Source organism: Cyprinus carpio, chromosome A3 (genome assembly GCF_018340385.1).
Source record: "Cyprinus carpio isolate SPL01 chromosome A3, ASM1834038v1, whole genome shotgun sequence".
NCBI classification, from domain to species: domain Eukaryota; kingdom Metazoa; phylum Chordata; class Actinopteri; order Cypriniformes; family Cyprinidae; genus Cyprinus; species Cyprinus carpio.
The window spans coordinates 38213536-38230707 of record NC_056574.1 but is presented as its reverse complement, the minus strand read 5'-3'; the positions used below and the strand labels follow the sequence as shown (position 1 = coordinate 38230707).

The 17172-nt window shown below is 37.3% G+C and overlaps 1 protein-coding gene across 1 annotated transcript; it reads left to right on the top strand.

Moving 5' to 3' along the window:
• Window positions 1-10240: 10240 nt before the first annotated feature.
• Window positions 10241-16454, top strand: LOC109067361 (trypsin-2-like). Its single transcript, XM_042732054.1, has 6 exons — window positions 10241-10656; window positions 11890-11910; window positions 12418-12583; window positions 12667-12935; window positions 13054-13199; window positions 15330-16454. The coding sequence occupies exons 1-6, from the start codon at window positions 10497-10499 to the stop codon at window positions 15612-15614; spliced, it is 1047 nt and encodes a 348-aa protein (XP_042587988.1). The 5' UTR covers window positions 10241-10496; the 3' UTR covers window positions 15615-16454.
• Window positions 16455-17172: the final 718 nt, after the last annotated feature.

The following is a 17172-nucleotide window of genomic DNA, read 5'->3' as shown; positions in this document are numbered from 1 at the left end:
CCAGACAGCTATGCAGCAACATGCCCCAGTGATGATGATGAGGGACAGAAAGATGAGCTGGTTCCACAGGCAGATCCAGGGCAAGTAGGTATGGAACATGAGAGGAGAAAGAGAGTTACTTGCTAGGGATGATGTTAGGAAGTGATATTCAGGTTGCTACATTTTAATGATCACAGTAGTTAAAACAGCTAAACTTCAACATTTTAGCTGTAAAAATGCCACATGCAGTAGCCAGGGTTTTTCCTACATTGAAAATTTTTTGGGGGCCGCCAAAAACGATTTTTTGTGTCCCGCCAAACTCTTATTTGATGTGTAATTGTGTTTTGTGAGTGAAGCAGGCTACAGACGGAGTGACGGAGAGAACGAGCACAGCGCTCCTCCCCCGCGCGCGCACTCTCCGTCTTCAGTTCTGTCTTTGCTCTCTCCTCGCATCAAAATCAACTGATCCTAAAGGTCGGAAGACCGAATCCATGTTTCACGTGGTGCATTCGGATAATATTTTTCCTATCACACAGAAATAAATGTATTTCTATTTTATTTTTTATTTTTAACGCTTATGAAAATAGCCTGCTTATTCAGTCGAGTCTGTTTCTGTTTATTTGTAGCCACAGTATACGTCACATTTAGAATGAATGATAATAACTCTAGATCCCGAACAAAAATCATTATTTTATTTTGATGACATGCTACGCGGAGCTAAACTCTCGCGACGAGACTTACGATATGTTAGCCTACTAAATAAATACACAATTGTGATAGAGAATAAGAAGCTGACGTCTGATTTCTCCAAGTGGTTGCATTAACCATGTTTATTATGGTAACGTTAATGTTTAGCGTGCATAGTCTTTTACATCGCTTATAAATATTTCTGCCTTTTATGATGATTATAATCCACATCGGATTGCGTTGTTTCAAACACTCGCTGCTGACTGAAAGTGAGTTTTGAGCTCAGCTTATTTTTAAAAGTTTTTAATGTTGATGTTATAGCTGTTATCTTTCTGAAATGAACGGCGCCTCTGACGCTCTCCACTCGCGGAGAAACTCCGCCTTTGTTCATAACCACTCCTCTAGCCCCAGCTGGCCCGCTTTGGCCCAAGGTTTTCGTCGGGCCAAAAAACCCTGGCCGTTGGCCCCAAGGAAGCCCCGACGAGGCACGATCAAGCCCCGGAAGTGACAGTGGAAACGCGACTGGCCCTGGCACACACTAGCACGCCCGCTTTAAGCCCAACAGTGGAAACGCGGCTATTGATAGTGTAACCTTATGATGACTTGATAGGATCTCTCCCATGGAGAGCCCATTCATTGATCTGATGTTGACCTAAGAGGCTAATTATATGGGCCATTTGGTTCACACTTTTGTAAACAAAGACAGTTGGCTACAGTTAATTGCAAATACATTTGACTAAAGTTGATTAAAAAACCAATAATCTTTCAATCCCCCTTTGATCATATTTGATCACACAAATAAAAAGAACATACAAAACAGTTATCATTTTAGTAGTCATGTACACATGCTGTATACAGGTTCCTGCTTGCAATACTTTTCAGTAATCTTGAATACAGAATGCTGCATACAGGCTCATAAGATGACAGAATAAGAGTTCATGGTGAGGTTTGCATTATCTTGAATGCCTAAGTTCTTTTTTTATTTTAATGTAGCGATCTTGTGTTCTGTGGATGTTCAGGCATGTTCATCTAGGTGGCCAGTGCAGTTTGGTCCAAGTGTTGGATGTCTTTGCTCATCCTCTGAAACACTAGTACACCTACAATCACACACAAGAGAAAAGGGAAACAAATCTTTCCAAAGAAATAGTTTTAAACAAAATATGCCTAATTACCAATAAAACTGTCCCCATTTAATGTTGGCAGGACACTACGGTGTTTATCAGTGGTAAAATGTTCATGTCTTTGTCCTAAGGCGACAAGCTAGAGCCTAAAAACCCTAGTCCCACCATATCTGGACTCTGAAAAACACTACTGCCATCTATCCCTCATCTCTAGCCAAATTTTCATCAATCCACTCATTGTTTCTCAGTGCCTTAACTGCTGCATCAGTTACTAAAAGATCCTCAGTTGGTCTTTCCCATCTGTATTCTTGTTGTGACACATCAGTTTTTTGAATCTTTACCCATTTGTTGGCCACTATACCATGGCCCCCCTTTGGAGGTGCCAAAACTTGATTCTGAGTCTTTCATCAGTTTGGACAAGGCTGTCAGATGTTAGATTTTCATTGGACATGGGCTGGCCTGTGACATGTTCAAAAAGGCATAGTCCATTTTCCTTGTGGTTTTCCTTAATGCATTGGTTGTCATCACGTAGTTTTTTTCCCTCTTCCATTAACAATGATGATTGTTTCCTGGACAATTCAATTTGAATCTGTTTACTATGAAGAACTGTTTGTGATTCTTGCTGAAGTTGTCTTAATGCCGCTGCATGTTCACCTCTCTCCTTTATGGCTTGTTTAGCAGCACTGCCTACTAAGACATCATCTTTGGCTTCAGTTGTTGAGGTTGTGTATGCTTTTCCTTTCTTGTTTGCATACACATGGAGTCCATCAGCTTTTGGATGTCACTAGCTGGTGCTGCAGAGAGAGGTTCTTCAGTTTCCCTGCGGCTCCACAGCATTTAGCAGAGTCTGTTTTTGTTTGGCTGTCAACTGCTGAAACCTCTTCAACAGGTTGTCCTCATCACTTTGATGTCTCAAACTCAGCTTACAATCACGAATCCAGTGTCCATCTTCGTTGCAATGTCTACATCCTCCCTGAGTTTTCTCTCTTGTGTGTCTCTGATATTCACTTTTTTCATACCCCATCATCCTGTTGTTGTATGACAAGGTTTTGGATTGTAAAACTCTGAGATCAACTTCCTGTGTTCTTTCAATCTTTACTGACCATTCAACAATCTGCATAAATGTTGTTCCAATGCTGTCCCAGTCATCATAATATATTTAATATATTTAAGATATTGCCAAACTTTCCGTGGTTGCTTGTACACATCTGGCAATTCTTTTGACCATTTGTCAACTTGCTCTGGAGTAGCTGGCTGGTATGTTCTGTAGGGAACATATTTCTTTACCACCTTTTTTACTGTGCGAGTTAGTCGTTCACCATTTTCCTCATACTCCTCTTCATTTTCAGTTTCAACTTCAGTCCTTCTGTTCTTAATAATTACAGGAGCAAGTCTAACCTTCAGTTTGTCCTTTGTAATTTCAGTATGTGTGTTGATATCTGCATCACTGTTATCAGAGCTGCTTGAAGATTTTGATCCCAGTCGTTTTGAGAGCAAAGTTAGCAACTTGTCATTCTCATGTAACAGTCTTTCTTTGTCCTTCTTTACAGTCTGTAATTGTTCAGCCAGTGCTCGAACCTTTGCTTTCTCTGCTTTGTTCTCATGTTGAAATTGTCAGTTACACATCTCTGTAGATGCTGTCGAATTTGTTTGAGCAAAATTACAGACAAGCCATCTCTGTTGGTGTTTGTCCTTAAGCGCTGCATCTTTCCATAAGCCCTTTTAATATCCGGCAAAGCCCATAGTCCACTCTCTGAGTACTTGATGCTGTACTTCTGGCACATGTCATCATGGCACTTCCTCAGTCCCAGCCTTTTGTCCAGATATGCATTCAGATTATCCAACATCTGATCAATGGTAACATTTGGAGGTTCTGTCCCATGTCTTTCTGTTGTTGGCCTCAATGCACAACTATTGCCATTGTTTTGTGCAGACTCAGCCATGGCAAATACAGGAAAAGTGTCCTCAGAGGTGTGAAAACAGAACAAAAGGTGTTAGAACTGTTATTTACTTATTCAGATTTAAATTCACAGCAGTCTGTTAGACTGACCATTTTCAGTTACACAGACATATCATTAGTTTAAAAGCTCAGCTTGGTTTTCAATCTTACATTTAAAACAAAACATTTACATTCAGGCTAATTTTCTTTTTTTTAATGTCTGAATTGAGTTCTAGTATATAGGCTTCCTAGCCTGTTTTAAATAGGCCAAGTCTAACAAATAAAAAATCAAACATTTGTAAATAAAATTATTTTACTATATATACACTTTAATTATATCCACAGGTGCATCTCAATAAATTAGAATGTCGTGGAAAAGTTCATTTATTTCAGTAATTCAACTCAAATTGTGAAACTCGTGTATTAAATTCAATGCACACAGACTGAAGTTGTCCCGGTTCTTGAATGCATTGTTTCCTGCTCGTCTCATGTTACGTCACTGATTGTTTGATGTGGGCGTTACCGCTGATCATCAGTGATCAGCGGCAGCTGCACCTAATTACCAACTGCCTACTTAATGCCCTGTCTTTCGTCTCTTGTTTGTCAGATCATTGTTTGAGGTTCGTCGTGTTTCATGTTTGATTCTTCCTGCGCGGCATTGATTCTCGTGGTCCTCTTCCGGTTGTGTTTGTTGGATGTCATCGTCGTCTCTGGTACCTTTCATCTGTCCTCACCAATGCACTCAACTCACCAACTCACCCGTATTCTGCTGCCATCGAGGTCCCTGCGTCACCCACCTCTACTGAAGCCTTCCTCGTTTGTGACCTCAATAAATACCGTTACTTGAATTATTACTTCCTGTTTTCTGTACCATGACAGAAGTAGTTTAAGTCTTTGGTTCTTTTAATTGTGATGATTTTGGCTCACATTTAACAAAAACCCACCAATTCATTATCTCAACAAATCAGAATATTGTGACATGCTAATCAGCTTAAAACACCTGCAAAGGTTTCCTGAGCCTTCAAAATGTTCTCTCAGTTTGGTTCACTAGGCTACACAATCATGGGGAAGACTGCTGATCTGACAGCTGTCCAGAAGACAATCACTAACACCCTTCAGAAGGAGGGTAAGACACAAACATTAATTGCCAAAGAAGCTGGCTGTTCACAGAGTGCTGTATCCAAGCATGTTAACAGAAAGTTGAGTGGAATGAAAAAGTGGGGAAGAAAGATGCACAACCAACCAAGAGAACCGCAGCCTTATGAGGATTGTCAAGCAAAATCAATTCAAGAATTTAAGTGAACGTCATAAGGAATGGACTGAGGCTGGGGTCGAGGCATCAAGAGCCACCACCCACAGACGTGTCAAGGAATTTGGCTACAGTTGTCGTATTCCTCTTGTTAAGCCACTCCTGAACCTCCTGACAACGTCAGAGGCGTCTTACCTGGGCTAAGGAGAAGAAGAACTGGACTGCTGCCCAGTGGTCCAAAGTCCTCTTTTCAGATGAGAGCAAGTTTAGTATTTCATTTGGAAACCAAGGTCCTAGAGTCTGGAGGAAGGGTGGAGAAGCTCATATTCCAAGTTGCTTGAAGTCCAGTGTTTCCACAGTCTGTGATGATTTGGGGTGCAATGTCATCTGCTGGTGTTGGTCCATTGTGTTTTTTGAAAACCAAAGTCACTGCACCTGTTTACCAAGAAATTTTGGAGCACTTCATGCTTCCTTCTGCTGACCAGCTTTTTGAAGATGCTGATTTCATTTTCCAACAGGATTTGGCACCTGTCCACACTGCCAAAAGCACCAAAAGTTGGTTAAATGCCCATGGAGTTGGTGTGCTTGACTGGCCAGCAAACTCACCAGACCTGAACCCCAGAGAGAATCTATGGAGTATTGTCAAGAGGAAGATGAGAAACAAGAGACCAAACAATGCAGATGAGCTGAAGGCCACTGTCAAAGAAACCTGGGCTTCCATACCACCTCAGCAGTGCCACAAACTGATCACCTCCATGCCACGCCAAATTGAGGCAGTAATTAAAGCAAAAGGAGCCCCTACCGAGTACATGCACAGTAAATGAACATACTTTCCAGAAGGCCAACAATTCACTTAAAAAAAAATTTTATTGGTCTTATGAAGTATTCTAATTTGTTGAGATAGTGAATTGGTGGTTTTTTTGTTAAATGTGAGCCAAAATCATCACAATTAAAAGAACCAAAGACTTTAACTACTTCAGTCTGTGTGCACTGAATATATTTAATACACGAGTTTCACAATTTGAGTTGAATTAGTAGGTGCGTTTACATGGACACTTTTTGCTTCCATCGGAATGAATTCATTCTGATTGACGAATCCGAACGTAGTGTTTACATGACCGCTAAATAAAGTGATCGGGTTGATGTGCGCGTTTATATGTCACAAGCTTCGGATCGGATTTAATCTTTTGACATGCGCACACTGCATGAATATACAGTTTCCCGCTGTTTTAAAAAGCACACTAGATATTTATCTACTTAGTGTTCTAATAAGGCGATGACCAGCACATGAACTGTTGTGCAGTACTGCTTACTTTATAAAAAAAACAAAACAAAAAAAACATTAAAAGTGCCCCTTCCCGCATCCAAAACCAGTCGTTTGTTGATAAGAGTCTTAAACAAGGACTGTTGGAATGTTGTCCTGTTCCACTTCACAGATGCTGAGTGAAAGGAGAGTTATTATAATGATGGCATAGTTATATATATAACTTTATTCACCAGGAAGAACACCTAGTTCCGCACGTCATACGTCATTACGCTATTTCAACGTCACTGCACATGGGCAGTACTTTACAGTTTGTGTTTTCAATCTGATCGAGTGTTTACATGTCCTACATTTGGATAACAAAAGGAATAAACCACCCCTTACAATCCAATCGAAATTTTAGTCGGATCTGGCCAATTCAATCCGATTGACGTGTTTACATGGGACTTTTTTTATTCTGATTGTGCTTCTAGACCTATTACGATCGGATTAGTAGGGTCCATGTAAACGCAGCTACTGAAATTAACTTTTTCACAACATTCTAATTTACTGAGATGCACCTGTATATTATTTAGTTTTTGATGAGTATATGTTCGGTTTCTGCCTCATACTTATTTGCACACATAATTTGCAACATTTGTAGGTAGTTGCATAATGTGTTTTATGTCTCTACCATTAAACCTTACCACATTTGTACTATATTTGATTTCCATAATTCAGACAATCAAGAAACCACATTCATGAAAATGTCATTGTATATGTTTTACTGTTAATCCAACACTAGATCAAAAGGCAGTTTTAAAATGCTTGAGATGTGACAAGCATGATAAACCACCAACATATAAATGTATTATGTGGACACTATTGTAAATACTAGAAACACATTTCTGCACCACAACACATTAGAACTAGATCAAATCCAAGACAAATAAAAATAAATAAATACAATGGTTAAAACAAAGAGCGAGAAAAGTTTTTTTTATAAGCTTTTTATAAGTGCTTCTGAAAAGTTGGCTGAGTTAGCTTATTTTTGACCATTTCTAGGACAGCATATAACTAGTTTTACGGTCATTTTTTCAAGTGCTGTTGAGCATAGCCTACTTGACTGGTTCATCTTCATCCCACATAATTTAATGTATCAGACTGAAAACTGTACTGTTACAGTTACAGTAATCAAACACTTTTTTTTTTTTGTTTTAAATCAAGTTTAGAAGAGAAGCACAGTTTTGTTGTGTAGAATAGACCCTAAATAATGTGAATAAATTGGAAAATCTGTTTTCCCCTTTTTTTCCCCCCAGAGTAAGAGCAAAATTTACACATATAGCCTAGAGGGTATCATTCTCGAAAAAATGTGACTTACTGGAAACTGCTAATGGCATTAGTTTCCTTATTACATTCTTCAAAATTTCTCATAACTACACCTATAGTCATTTTTAATGGCTGTGCAAATCCCACGCCCCAACACTCTATTAACACAAAAATATTTAAAAGTGACTAATCGTTACGCTATTTTAAGCCTGAATAATGTTCATTGTACATGCTCACTACATGCTAGAACAGAATTATGAAAACATGCAGGTCTGACAAGTTCTGAATTGTAAAAGTGCATGTAGGTCTTTCTCTGACTATAAACCACCATCCGTCTCATAAACAGATTCTCGAGTCTGTCTTTATCATTTCTAAGGGCTTTTTTTTCAGGTCAGGTGTTATATAAATTTGCTCATTCATTACATTACAATTACTGCATTGATGCAATAGTTTATTCAATGTAGAATCTTTCATTAACAAATAAGAATTGACTCACTGACTTATTAAATTACTAACTCAATAAAAAAAAAAAATAATAAAATTAAACAATTTTAAACAATTTAATTACTTCGAGACATATGCAAAATATTTATATTTTTTATGTTTAAGATTGTAAAATTTTTGGCAATGGGTGCTTCAAAATGTAACCTTTTTATTGCAAAAAAAAAAGAAAAAACCAACAACAACAAAAAAACAGAGCCTACCAAATATGACATTCACAGACTATTCAAGTTATGTTCGGCTTTCGCAATGTTTCGTTGTGTTTTGGTTCTGTCTTCCTCGTTTGCCGTTTGACCTGCAGTGGGTACAATCTTCTAAAGCCCTATTCAGATGGAACTAGTTTTACAGGGGACGTTAGAGAAATCTGAGTTTCACAGACGTATTTTGTGATTTTAATCCAGTGCGAATCTGCTAGAAGAGAAGCCCAGTTTTGTTGTGTTACACCAATAATATTAGTAATTTGGACAATCTGTTCCCTTATATATTTTCCCCAGTGTGAGCAGAATAGACATGTGTAGCCTAAAGCTGTGGTGACCAACCTTTTCAAGCTCAAGATCCCTGACCTTGGCCTTCATGAAAGGCAAGATCTACCTATTGAAGAACTGATAAAAAAAGAATGTACCTCCAATTTGAGGCCTTTTATTTAGTATTTTAATTAGTGATGCATCGATCATGACTTTTCATGTCATGGCCGATTCAGAATCTGATTTTTTTTTTAAAGCAATTCATTTATTGGTTATTTGCTCAATAACAAGCAAACTGGCCTTAAAAAAAAATCTGTAGCCATTTAAAATTATAGAATTATAAACCACTGTATTTTGATTATAATTCAACCCAAGATGCTGTTCACATGTTGCATGATCATTTTTTTTTTTTGATTTGAAGAAAAATACAGTACAAAGAATAGATAAATGCAATGTATTTTTTGTACTTATTTTACTTTTATTTACGGTAGCTACTGGAACAGTGATTAAGATCACTCGACCTGTTGGTAACCACAGCCCTAGGAGTTATTCTAAATGTTTTGTGTGACTTACTGGAAACTGCTGTTATTGCAGAAAGTGGTCTGGTTTTACCTGTTGTGTGGCTAGAAATCTTTTAACACTGATATGTCAGCAATTTTAAGAATGAATAGTGTTCATTTAACTTAAAGTTGGTCACATAAAGGCAAGATTCCTGTAAGAATTGTGAAAGTGCGTGCAGGTCTGAAATGTGCAGAACTAGGAAAACATGCAGGTCTTTTCTCTGACAAGTCCATTCTCTGTCTATAAACCACCAAATGGCTTTAAAAAAAATAGCACAGACCATAACAAATCTAACATTCACAGACATGTATGCGCAGAGAATTAATAGTGGGACTTCGTCACTTTGATCACACTAGTATATGAATGTAATCAGGACGGGCCCAAGCCTTTTAGGGGCCCAAAGCAGAATTTTACAAGGGGCCCCTCAGTGCTGCCAATACGACTGTTCATTGACTGATTGTCAATGCTTGATTATTCGCACACTATAAATCTAACACACCCATTTCAGTTTTATTTGCTGTAGCCGTGTTGCTTATGTAACAGGTAAAATAAAATGTTTGTTCATGTTGTAAAATAATTCTGAGATTCATTGAATATAATGATGTACTAATGTTTGTACGATGCTATGTTTTCTGTGTTCGGGAAAAAAACAAATATTGAAAAAAGAAACAGCTCTTAATTACAAAGATACTTGATTTTTTGTCTGTTGAATTGGTAAATCAGTTTAATGAAGCTGTTGAGGAGAATGTTACGTGACCCGGATGGGAGTGAGGTTTAGGGGGGTGAGCGAGTAGGTGCTGTGCAGGTAAACCTCACTCCCCTGATCTCAAGAGTGGCTGCAGTCATTTAGCCTCCTTGTTAGTGTGTCCGCCTCCCATGCTGGAGACCCGGGTTCGAGGCCCACTCGGAGCAAGGACGAGGTGTGGCGGTGAGGACCCGGGAGAGAGGGGTTACACTTACATCATACCAATGTCTGCCTGGCATGTTTATACCCTTCTACAATTAGCAAACCCACAAGAGCGGTCAGGTGTACTGAAAAGTAACGAAATAAACCAGCAACAATATATTTACCGAAAAGAATGTTATTTTAATAACATAAATCATTAAACACACATCTTAAACAACTGGCTAATTGAGGCATAATGATATTGGAATATGGTGGCCACAGGGGCCCTTATGCTTGGGCCGGCTCTGTGTGTAATATTATATTTATGTATTTCATGATACATGAATGAAATTATGAAGAATGACAGATTAGAGATGAATTTGTATCTGTGTTTTACATGCTTTCTGCAAGCTATGACTTTAGTAAAAAGTTGTGTGGACAAGTCCCACCCACAATATCCCCAGAATAAGCTTTTGGATTTATAGTTTTTTTCTGGGGGAGAAAAAGAAAAAAAGAAAAGATTCAGAGATAGACGTAATGGGGGTGGGCAGAGAACTTCTCATAAATGCAGCGGTACTTGCTCTACATCTCATCAGGAACCTGACAGTTGTGAAAACAGCAGTCAGACCACAAACCAGAAGTATGAAGTTTAACACCGCTTTGAGTGTCGCCGGAGCCATACTTCTCAACATAGCAGGTAAAATCTTTAAAAAAAACCCTTTAACATGACAAAGTTATGTGCACGTTTAATAGTGTTTGTTTTACTTAAAAACTGACCAGTACAACACACTTGACTGAATTTATGTTCTCATGATTGTAAAAACCTTTTGATCTAGAGATACATGTAAGTTGTGCATTTGTATTCATTTCTTTACAAATGCAAAATGTACGTGTATATTTAGGTATATTGCATGTGTATTCCTTCAGTACTGTTTAAAAAGCCTCTCAGGATGCAGCTCAGAGTGAAAGAATGTGCAGAACTTGAATATGAATGCATCATGACTTTAAAGAACTGTTTTTTTTTTTACATAAACCCCATACTTTTAACTTTTTACAGATTTGATGGAAAATAATGATAATTAATAAATGATAGTGACTGTTTATTACTTTTTCACTATTGTGAATATACTGTATATTTTAATAATTGTAATATTTTTATATTTCAATAATAATAAATGTTAATTAAAAAAATTGGAACTAGGTATAAAAAGTTTATAGCTAGATACATTTCGGTAACACTTTAGAATAGGGAACACTTATTCACTATTAACTACAACTTTTCCCTCAATAAATTCCTAATTTGCTGTTTATTAATAGTTAATAAGCTAGTTATTAAGTTTAGGTATTGGGTAGGACTAGAGATGTAGAATTAGGCATTAATATGTGCTTAATTAGTACTAATAAATGGCTAATATTCTAGTAATACGCATGCTAATAAGCGACTAGTTTAGAGACCCTAAAATAAGTGTTAACTACATTTCTCATTGGTTGACAATAGTGTCATTATTTAAAATGATAAAATCTCTTAAATATGACAGTATTAATAATTATTTTTTTAACTGAAATAGAAAAGAGCCATGGCATGATACAGAAAAATATTTATAGAATATTTAGAAAATTGGAATCATTTGATACATTGAAACTGCAGCATTCAGCATTCCATATATGACAGAATCTTAACCGTAACCATAGTAACCCAGAAGTATTTCCTGAATATGAGATGCAGCTCCTGCAAGCTAATTTAATGACTATGAAATCATCATTCCATAAATACCATTATTCAGGTGAAGATTTTATCCTGTTTTCATGCCAATAGTACATGCCAGGACTGATGTAGCAGGTGAACCAGTTGTGGGCTGTAGCACAAACCAGTTCATCAGCTTTGTCTGGAGTCTAGTTTACTAACGTTGTATTTTGTCTACCCACACAGGCTCCCTCTGCCAGTTAGATGGTAAGTTGTCATAATGACCACAAAACTCTTGTTCCACACTCCAACAACATTTACTTGGTTTTTAATCTTGTTTTCTAGTATAAATATTTAAACATTCTTTAATCAAGATGCATTTACTCAAGAAGGAAAATTACTAAATATATTAAGTCTTGTTTTCTGAAAATTTATATCAAAATGTTTTTTTTCTTTTTTTTTGTGCTTAAACCTTGAAAAATATAAGATAATCTTGCCCCATTGCCAGATATTTTTTTCAATTTTTTAGCAAATTATTTTTTGGATATTATCAAAATCTTGATAAATATTTAGGGAAAAAAAGACAAAATCTTAAGCCATCTTGCATCTCAAGTAAATATATCTCTCTATTTAAGAATGTTTAGATATTTGTCCTGGAAAACAAGGCAAAACTTCTAAGTAGGAAAATCATTTTTGCAGTGCATGCAGAATGTTTGTTCTGTGTCTGTGAAGCACTTTATGAAGGAAAGCTCCCATCTTGCTTTCTCTCATCAGTATGTGGTCGAGCCCCCCTCAACAATAAGATTGTTGGAGGGGTGGATGCGAAAGCAGGGGCCTGGCCGTGGCAAGTCAGCATTCAAACACCCAGCTTTGGTCATTTCTGTGGCGGGAGTCTCATCAATAAAGACTGGGTTCTGTCTGCAGCTCACTGCTTCACTGAGTATGTTGAAAGCCTAAATAAAGCTTAAGATACAGCTGTATATTGATAATAATGGGATTAAAGCATACTTTCTCTGTTTACAGTGTCATTGCATCTAACATTGTGATGTATTTTGGGCGTCATAGCCAATTGGGCTTAAACCCTAATGAGACATACAGGACAGCGAGTCGAATCATCGTTCATCCAAAATATAACTTGATTAAGTTCGACAGTGACATAGCCCTGGTCCAGCTCTCCTCTTCTGTGACTTTCTCTGATTACATCAGGCCAGTGTGTCTGGCGGCGGCTGGTAGTGTATTTGGTGGATGTACGGAGAGCTGGATCACTGGATGGGGACTTCTAAAGTCTGAAGGTGAGGGAAGATTTGCTTGCCAGTTAACTGAATACAAACAATAGTGTGTGCCTCAACAGTTTTACCCAGAAATGTTTTTTAAAAAGCTGTAAAATTTGTCCTCGGATCTGTTTCGCAGGCGAGCCGGCTAATATACTGCAGGAGGTGCAGGTTCCAGTTGTGAGCGACAATGACTGTTACAATGCTTTTGCAGCGCTCACAACAATCACAAGCAATATGATTTGTGCTGGATTGATAAACGTGGGAGGTAAACATTCATGTCAGGTAAGACATCCAGTCATGCATTTTAATCCAAAGCAATTACAAAACATTAGTCAGCACATGCAAACTTTACACTTCCAATCTAGTTGCTCTAGAAGCCCAGTTTGTACAACACTGATCATGAACTCATACACTACGACTGCTTTTTACTGCAACTGATCTGCAGAAGAAAGCATGGAGTTGCAGTGCAAACTAATAGTATATCGATAGAGTAAACCTTTGAGGGGATAGTTTACCCAAAATGAAAATTTACTCACCCTCAGGCAGAGGCGGAGCCACTCGAAACTGCAGTTTTTGTCCCTTTTTTTTCTTGACAAGAAATGCATTAATTAAGATGCGGAACCGCCATATCTCTTTATGACCACATGAAACTTCAGCTCAGCGTCAGGCGCGAGTCAAACAAGCACAGAAAAGCTACAGCAGCCAAATGTGCTTCAGTAGAACAACTGTGAACTGCGTTCTGATGAGATGTTGTTAGATGTTGTCTGTAAAACACACTTTCCTGTCTAATCAGCCGTTTTACTGTGCTCACGGCACACACTCTTCAACAGTCGCACGCTCTATAGCACTTCATCATAAATAACCCGCACAAGAAATATCAGCACCTAGTTCTGTCGTCAGATAAGTCATGAAATTACCAGAAAGGCAATTAAAGCTGCAAACTGTGCATGTATACGCAGCACAAGAACGTCTCTCAAATGTACTAAAATATATTCTGCAATTCAAGATCACAATATAAGGGACAAGCAGATATGTATTTTTTATTAGGAATTTAATGCACAAATAAATGTGAGCACAGTGCACTTATACTAGATAATATGCAAAAATTAAACCATTTAAATGCATAAAATAACTCATTTTATATTCTGGCATTTATGTCTTCTGTTGACTTCTGGCCTTTTTCACATTTTTATCACTATCTGCTATCTCATCCATGAGTATGTAATGTTGGAGAGCAAGCATTTATGAGTTTTGAGAAGCTGAATGAGAAATAAAGCTATAGTGAGCACTTTTATTAAAATACCTGCAGGTGAGGAATAATACAAAAATTGTCATATTCACTCAGTGTTACTTGATCTCAATTACAGTTAAGTAGAAAATAATTGTACTTGTACTCAGTTGTGTTTTAGGCACTAAAACAGTCCAGTACATTATAATCAAACATGTTTTTATATTGAAATAATGAATATTCTGTGCCACCCCTGACTGGTTGCTGGCCCCCTCCCTGGCCACCCACTGCCCTCAGGCTAGATGTAGGTGACTATCACCCCCCAACCCCCCTCCTTAAGAACATAAGGATATTCATTTTTAATTCACTAATATTCTGCGCAAACTGTGTCAATAAAGACATTAACGTCACAGCAGCAGTCATGCATATTGTGACAAGCCCTTACGAAAATTATCCATGGTTTTACTTCAGATAAAACCAAAAAAACATGGTAACTACAGTTAACCATGGTAACCACAAATTAAGCAATGTTTTGCTACACTAACGAAAGTTTAACCATGGTGTTTGCACTTTAGAAGCACAATCCAGAATCTGATTTCACAGGTTTTATCAGCAATTGCTGACCAGCAATATTAACTTCTCCTCTATGCAATGCAGTGCGATGCTGGAGGTGTGGTATTTGTCTCAGCCTGTGAGAGGATGTGATTTTACAAACCAACACGATAGAGCATTTTAGCAACACTCCCCACATTTGAATTCAGAACCGCCACAATACATAGCTAACTAAAACCCAGCATTCAAGACCATTCTAAATGAATGGGGGAATCCTAAAATCTCAAAAACTGCCTGCTGAACTCACAATTAAATTACATATTTCAAATCGGCAACAAAATATGAAAAACCTGCCCCACAAAATGTTGTTCCTTATGCTCAAATAGTGTACAAAAAAGCTTATTTTTTTCTGCTTTTCTTTTTTTATGCACACTTGGTGATGAAAATGTTTGAACTTTCAGTAACAAGAGAAAAATGCTCATTGATCCCACTGCAAACAAATGAAAATGTACACTGGCCTCAGGAAAAACACGCTTTGGTGGACACACAGCTGGAATACTTTTACTTCTGTCTTTAACAGTTGTTTGCTGTACATTGTCAGAGATATAAATGCTGAATGTTTGTCAATGCAGGGAGACTCTGGAGGTCCAGTGGTCAGTAGGAACAGTTCCCTGTGGATTCAGTCCGGCATTGTGAGTTTTGGAGCCAGTCCATGTGATAACCCGAAATATCCCAGTGTGTTTGCCAGAGTTTCTCAGTTCCAGGACTGGATCACCTCTAACATAGGCAGCAACCCACCTGGATTTGTCGAATACCACAACAATGGATTCAGAAGTTCGCTCAACCTCCTTTTATTTTTAATGTCTCTCACGTTCTCCGTCATTCCTTTCACCTTCTCCCTCTATCTCTCTTCCTAAAGAGAGTTTGAGCAGTTATTCTCAGGTGTGTTGGACACGCTCTCATGAATAGGTGAAAAGGGCAGTTATTTTGTTATTTTTGTCATTTATTCTTTATCTTTCTAAAAAATATATACTATTCTTGAAAAGCTACTCTTACTGACATTATAAGAGCGTGCACTAATGAAGTTCAGTTTGCTTGTGCCATCTGAGATTCAAGGATGTTTGATTGGCCAATATTTTTATATAACTATTCCAATCATTGTTTATGAGTGTAATAACTGGTGTAACTGATATCGGGTCTGAAAGGGAAAAGGGAAAACAACAATATGCTTCCTCAGATTTGATGGTGACCTTTTGAAGTCAGAAATTTCCCTGATGAAAGTTATAACTGAAACTGATATGTGTGTGCTTGATGCATGAAAACAAACCTCATTGGTTCTCATTTGGGTGCACATTTAACCTTCCATTTACATTTAATTTGCATAAGACAAAATATAAAAATGCAAAAATGTAATGAGTACTTTTTAAGTTGAAATAAAATTGTAAGGAGTAAAGTACTGTTTTCTTTTTCTTCTGAAATGAAATCAAGTAAAAGTACAAGTAGTCAGTTTAAATTGAACTTGAATAAAGTACAAGTCACAAAAAATAATGCTTAAGTACAGTAATCAAGTAAAATTATGAAAATATTTTATACCCCTGAATACTGGTTGTTGAAAATGTAATTATCTTTAATCAATTACCATGTTGTCGTCACATTGTCTAAACAGAATACAAAAGGGAATCTCTCTCTCTTATGTTAATGTAAACCACAATATTTTTTTCTTTGATGAATAAAAAGTGTAAAAAAAGGTTTAAAAATCTTTGACCCCAAACTTATTTGTGTACACAAAAACAGTTCTCCAAAACATTCAAAAACATTTAAAAAATCTTAAAGATTCAAAACCTTTGACTGATAGTGTGTGTGTATACAGTAGGTGGCCATCCAAAACGTTACTTCTACCGCCGCTCGTACCGCCGCCGCGGCGTCTGCAAAGTGCATTTGCAGCTTTTGACCGCTGAGTGGCGCTTTAATCACAAGTTATCAAACAAGCGCATCAAAGCACATTTTCGCAAATAGACGTCAGTTTTGCCTCACTGAAGTGTTATATTTGACTGCAGTCAGGGAAAATGAAAGAAAAAATATTTAATATTCACAGATGAAAGTTTAGTCCTTATGAAGATATGTGCGTTTCTTAGAACGAATTCAAGCAGGATAAATGTCAAGCCTATGAGCCTGTGCTTATATTTTCTCTACACCATATTTTAGATTAGACACATTTAAATAGTGTGCAGTATTATTTATATAATATGAATTGTGTGTTATATTATTAAAAAGAAAATGTGGTTTACTTTGCATCGGAGCATTAAGAGTGGTAGCCTATTGTGAGCTAGGCTTGCGTGTTTTATAAATTATTTTCTTTATTTTAGTAAAACGTGAGGCACTGTATAATTTCGCTCCCATTATTTAGGCCTAATTAAAACAAGAAACGAATAAATTAAACCTGCACGATTTAACTAAATCACTGAAACGCTAAAG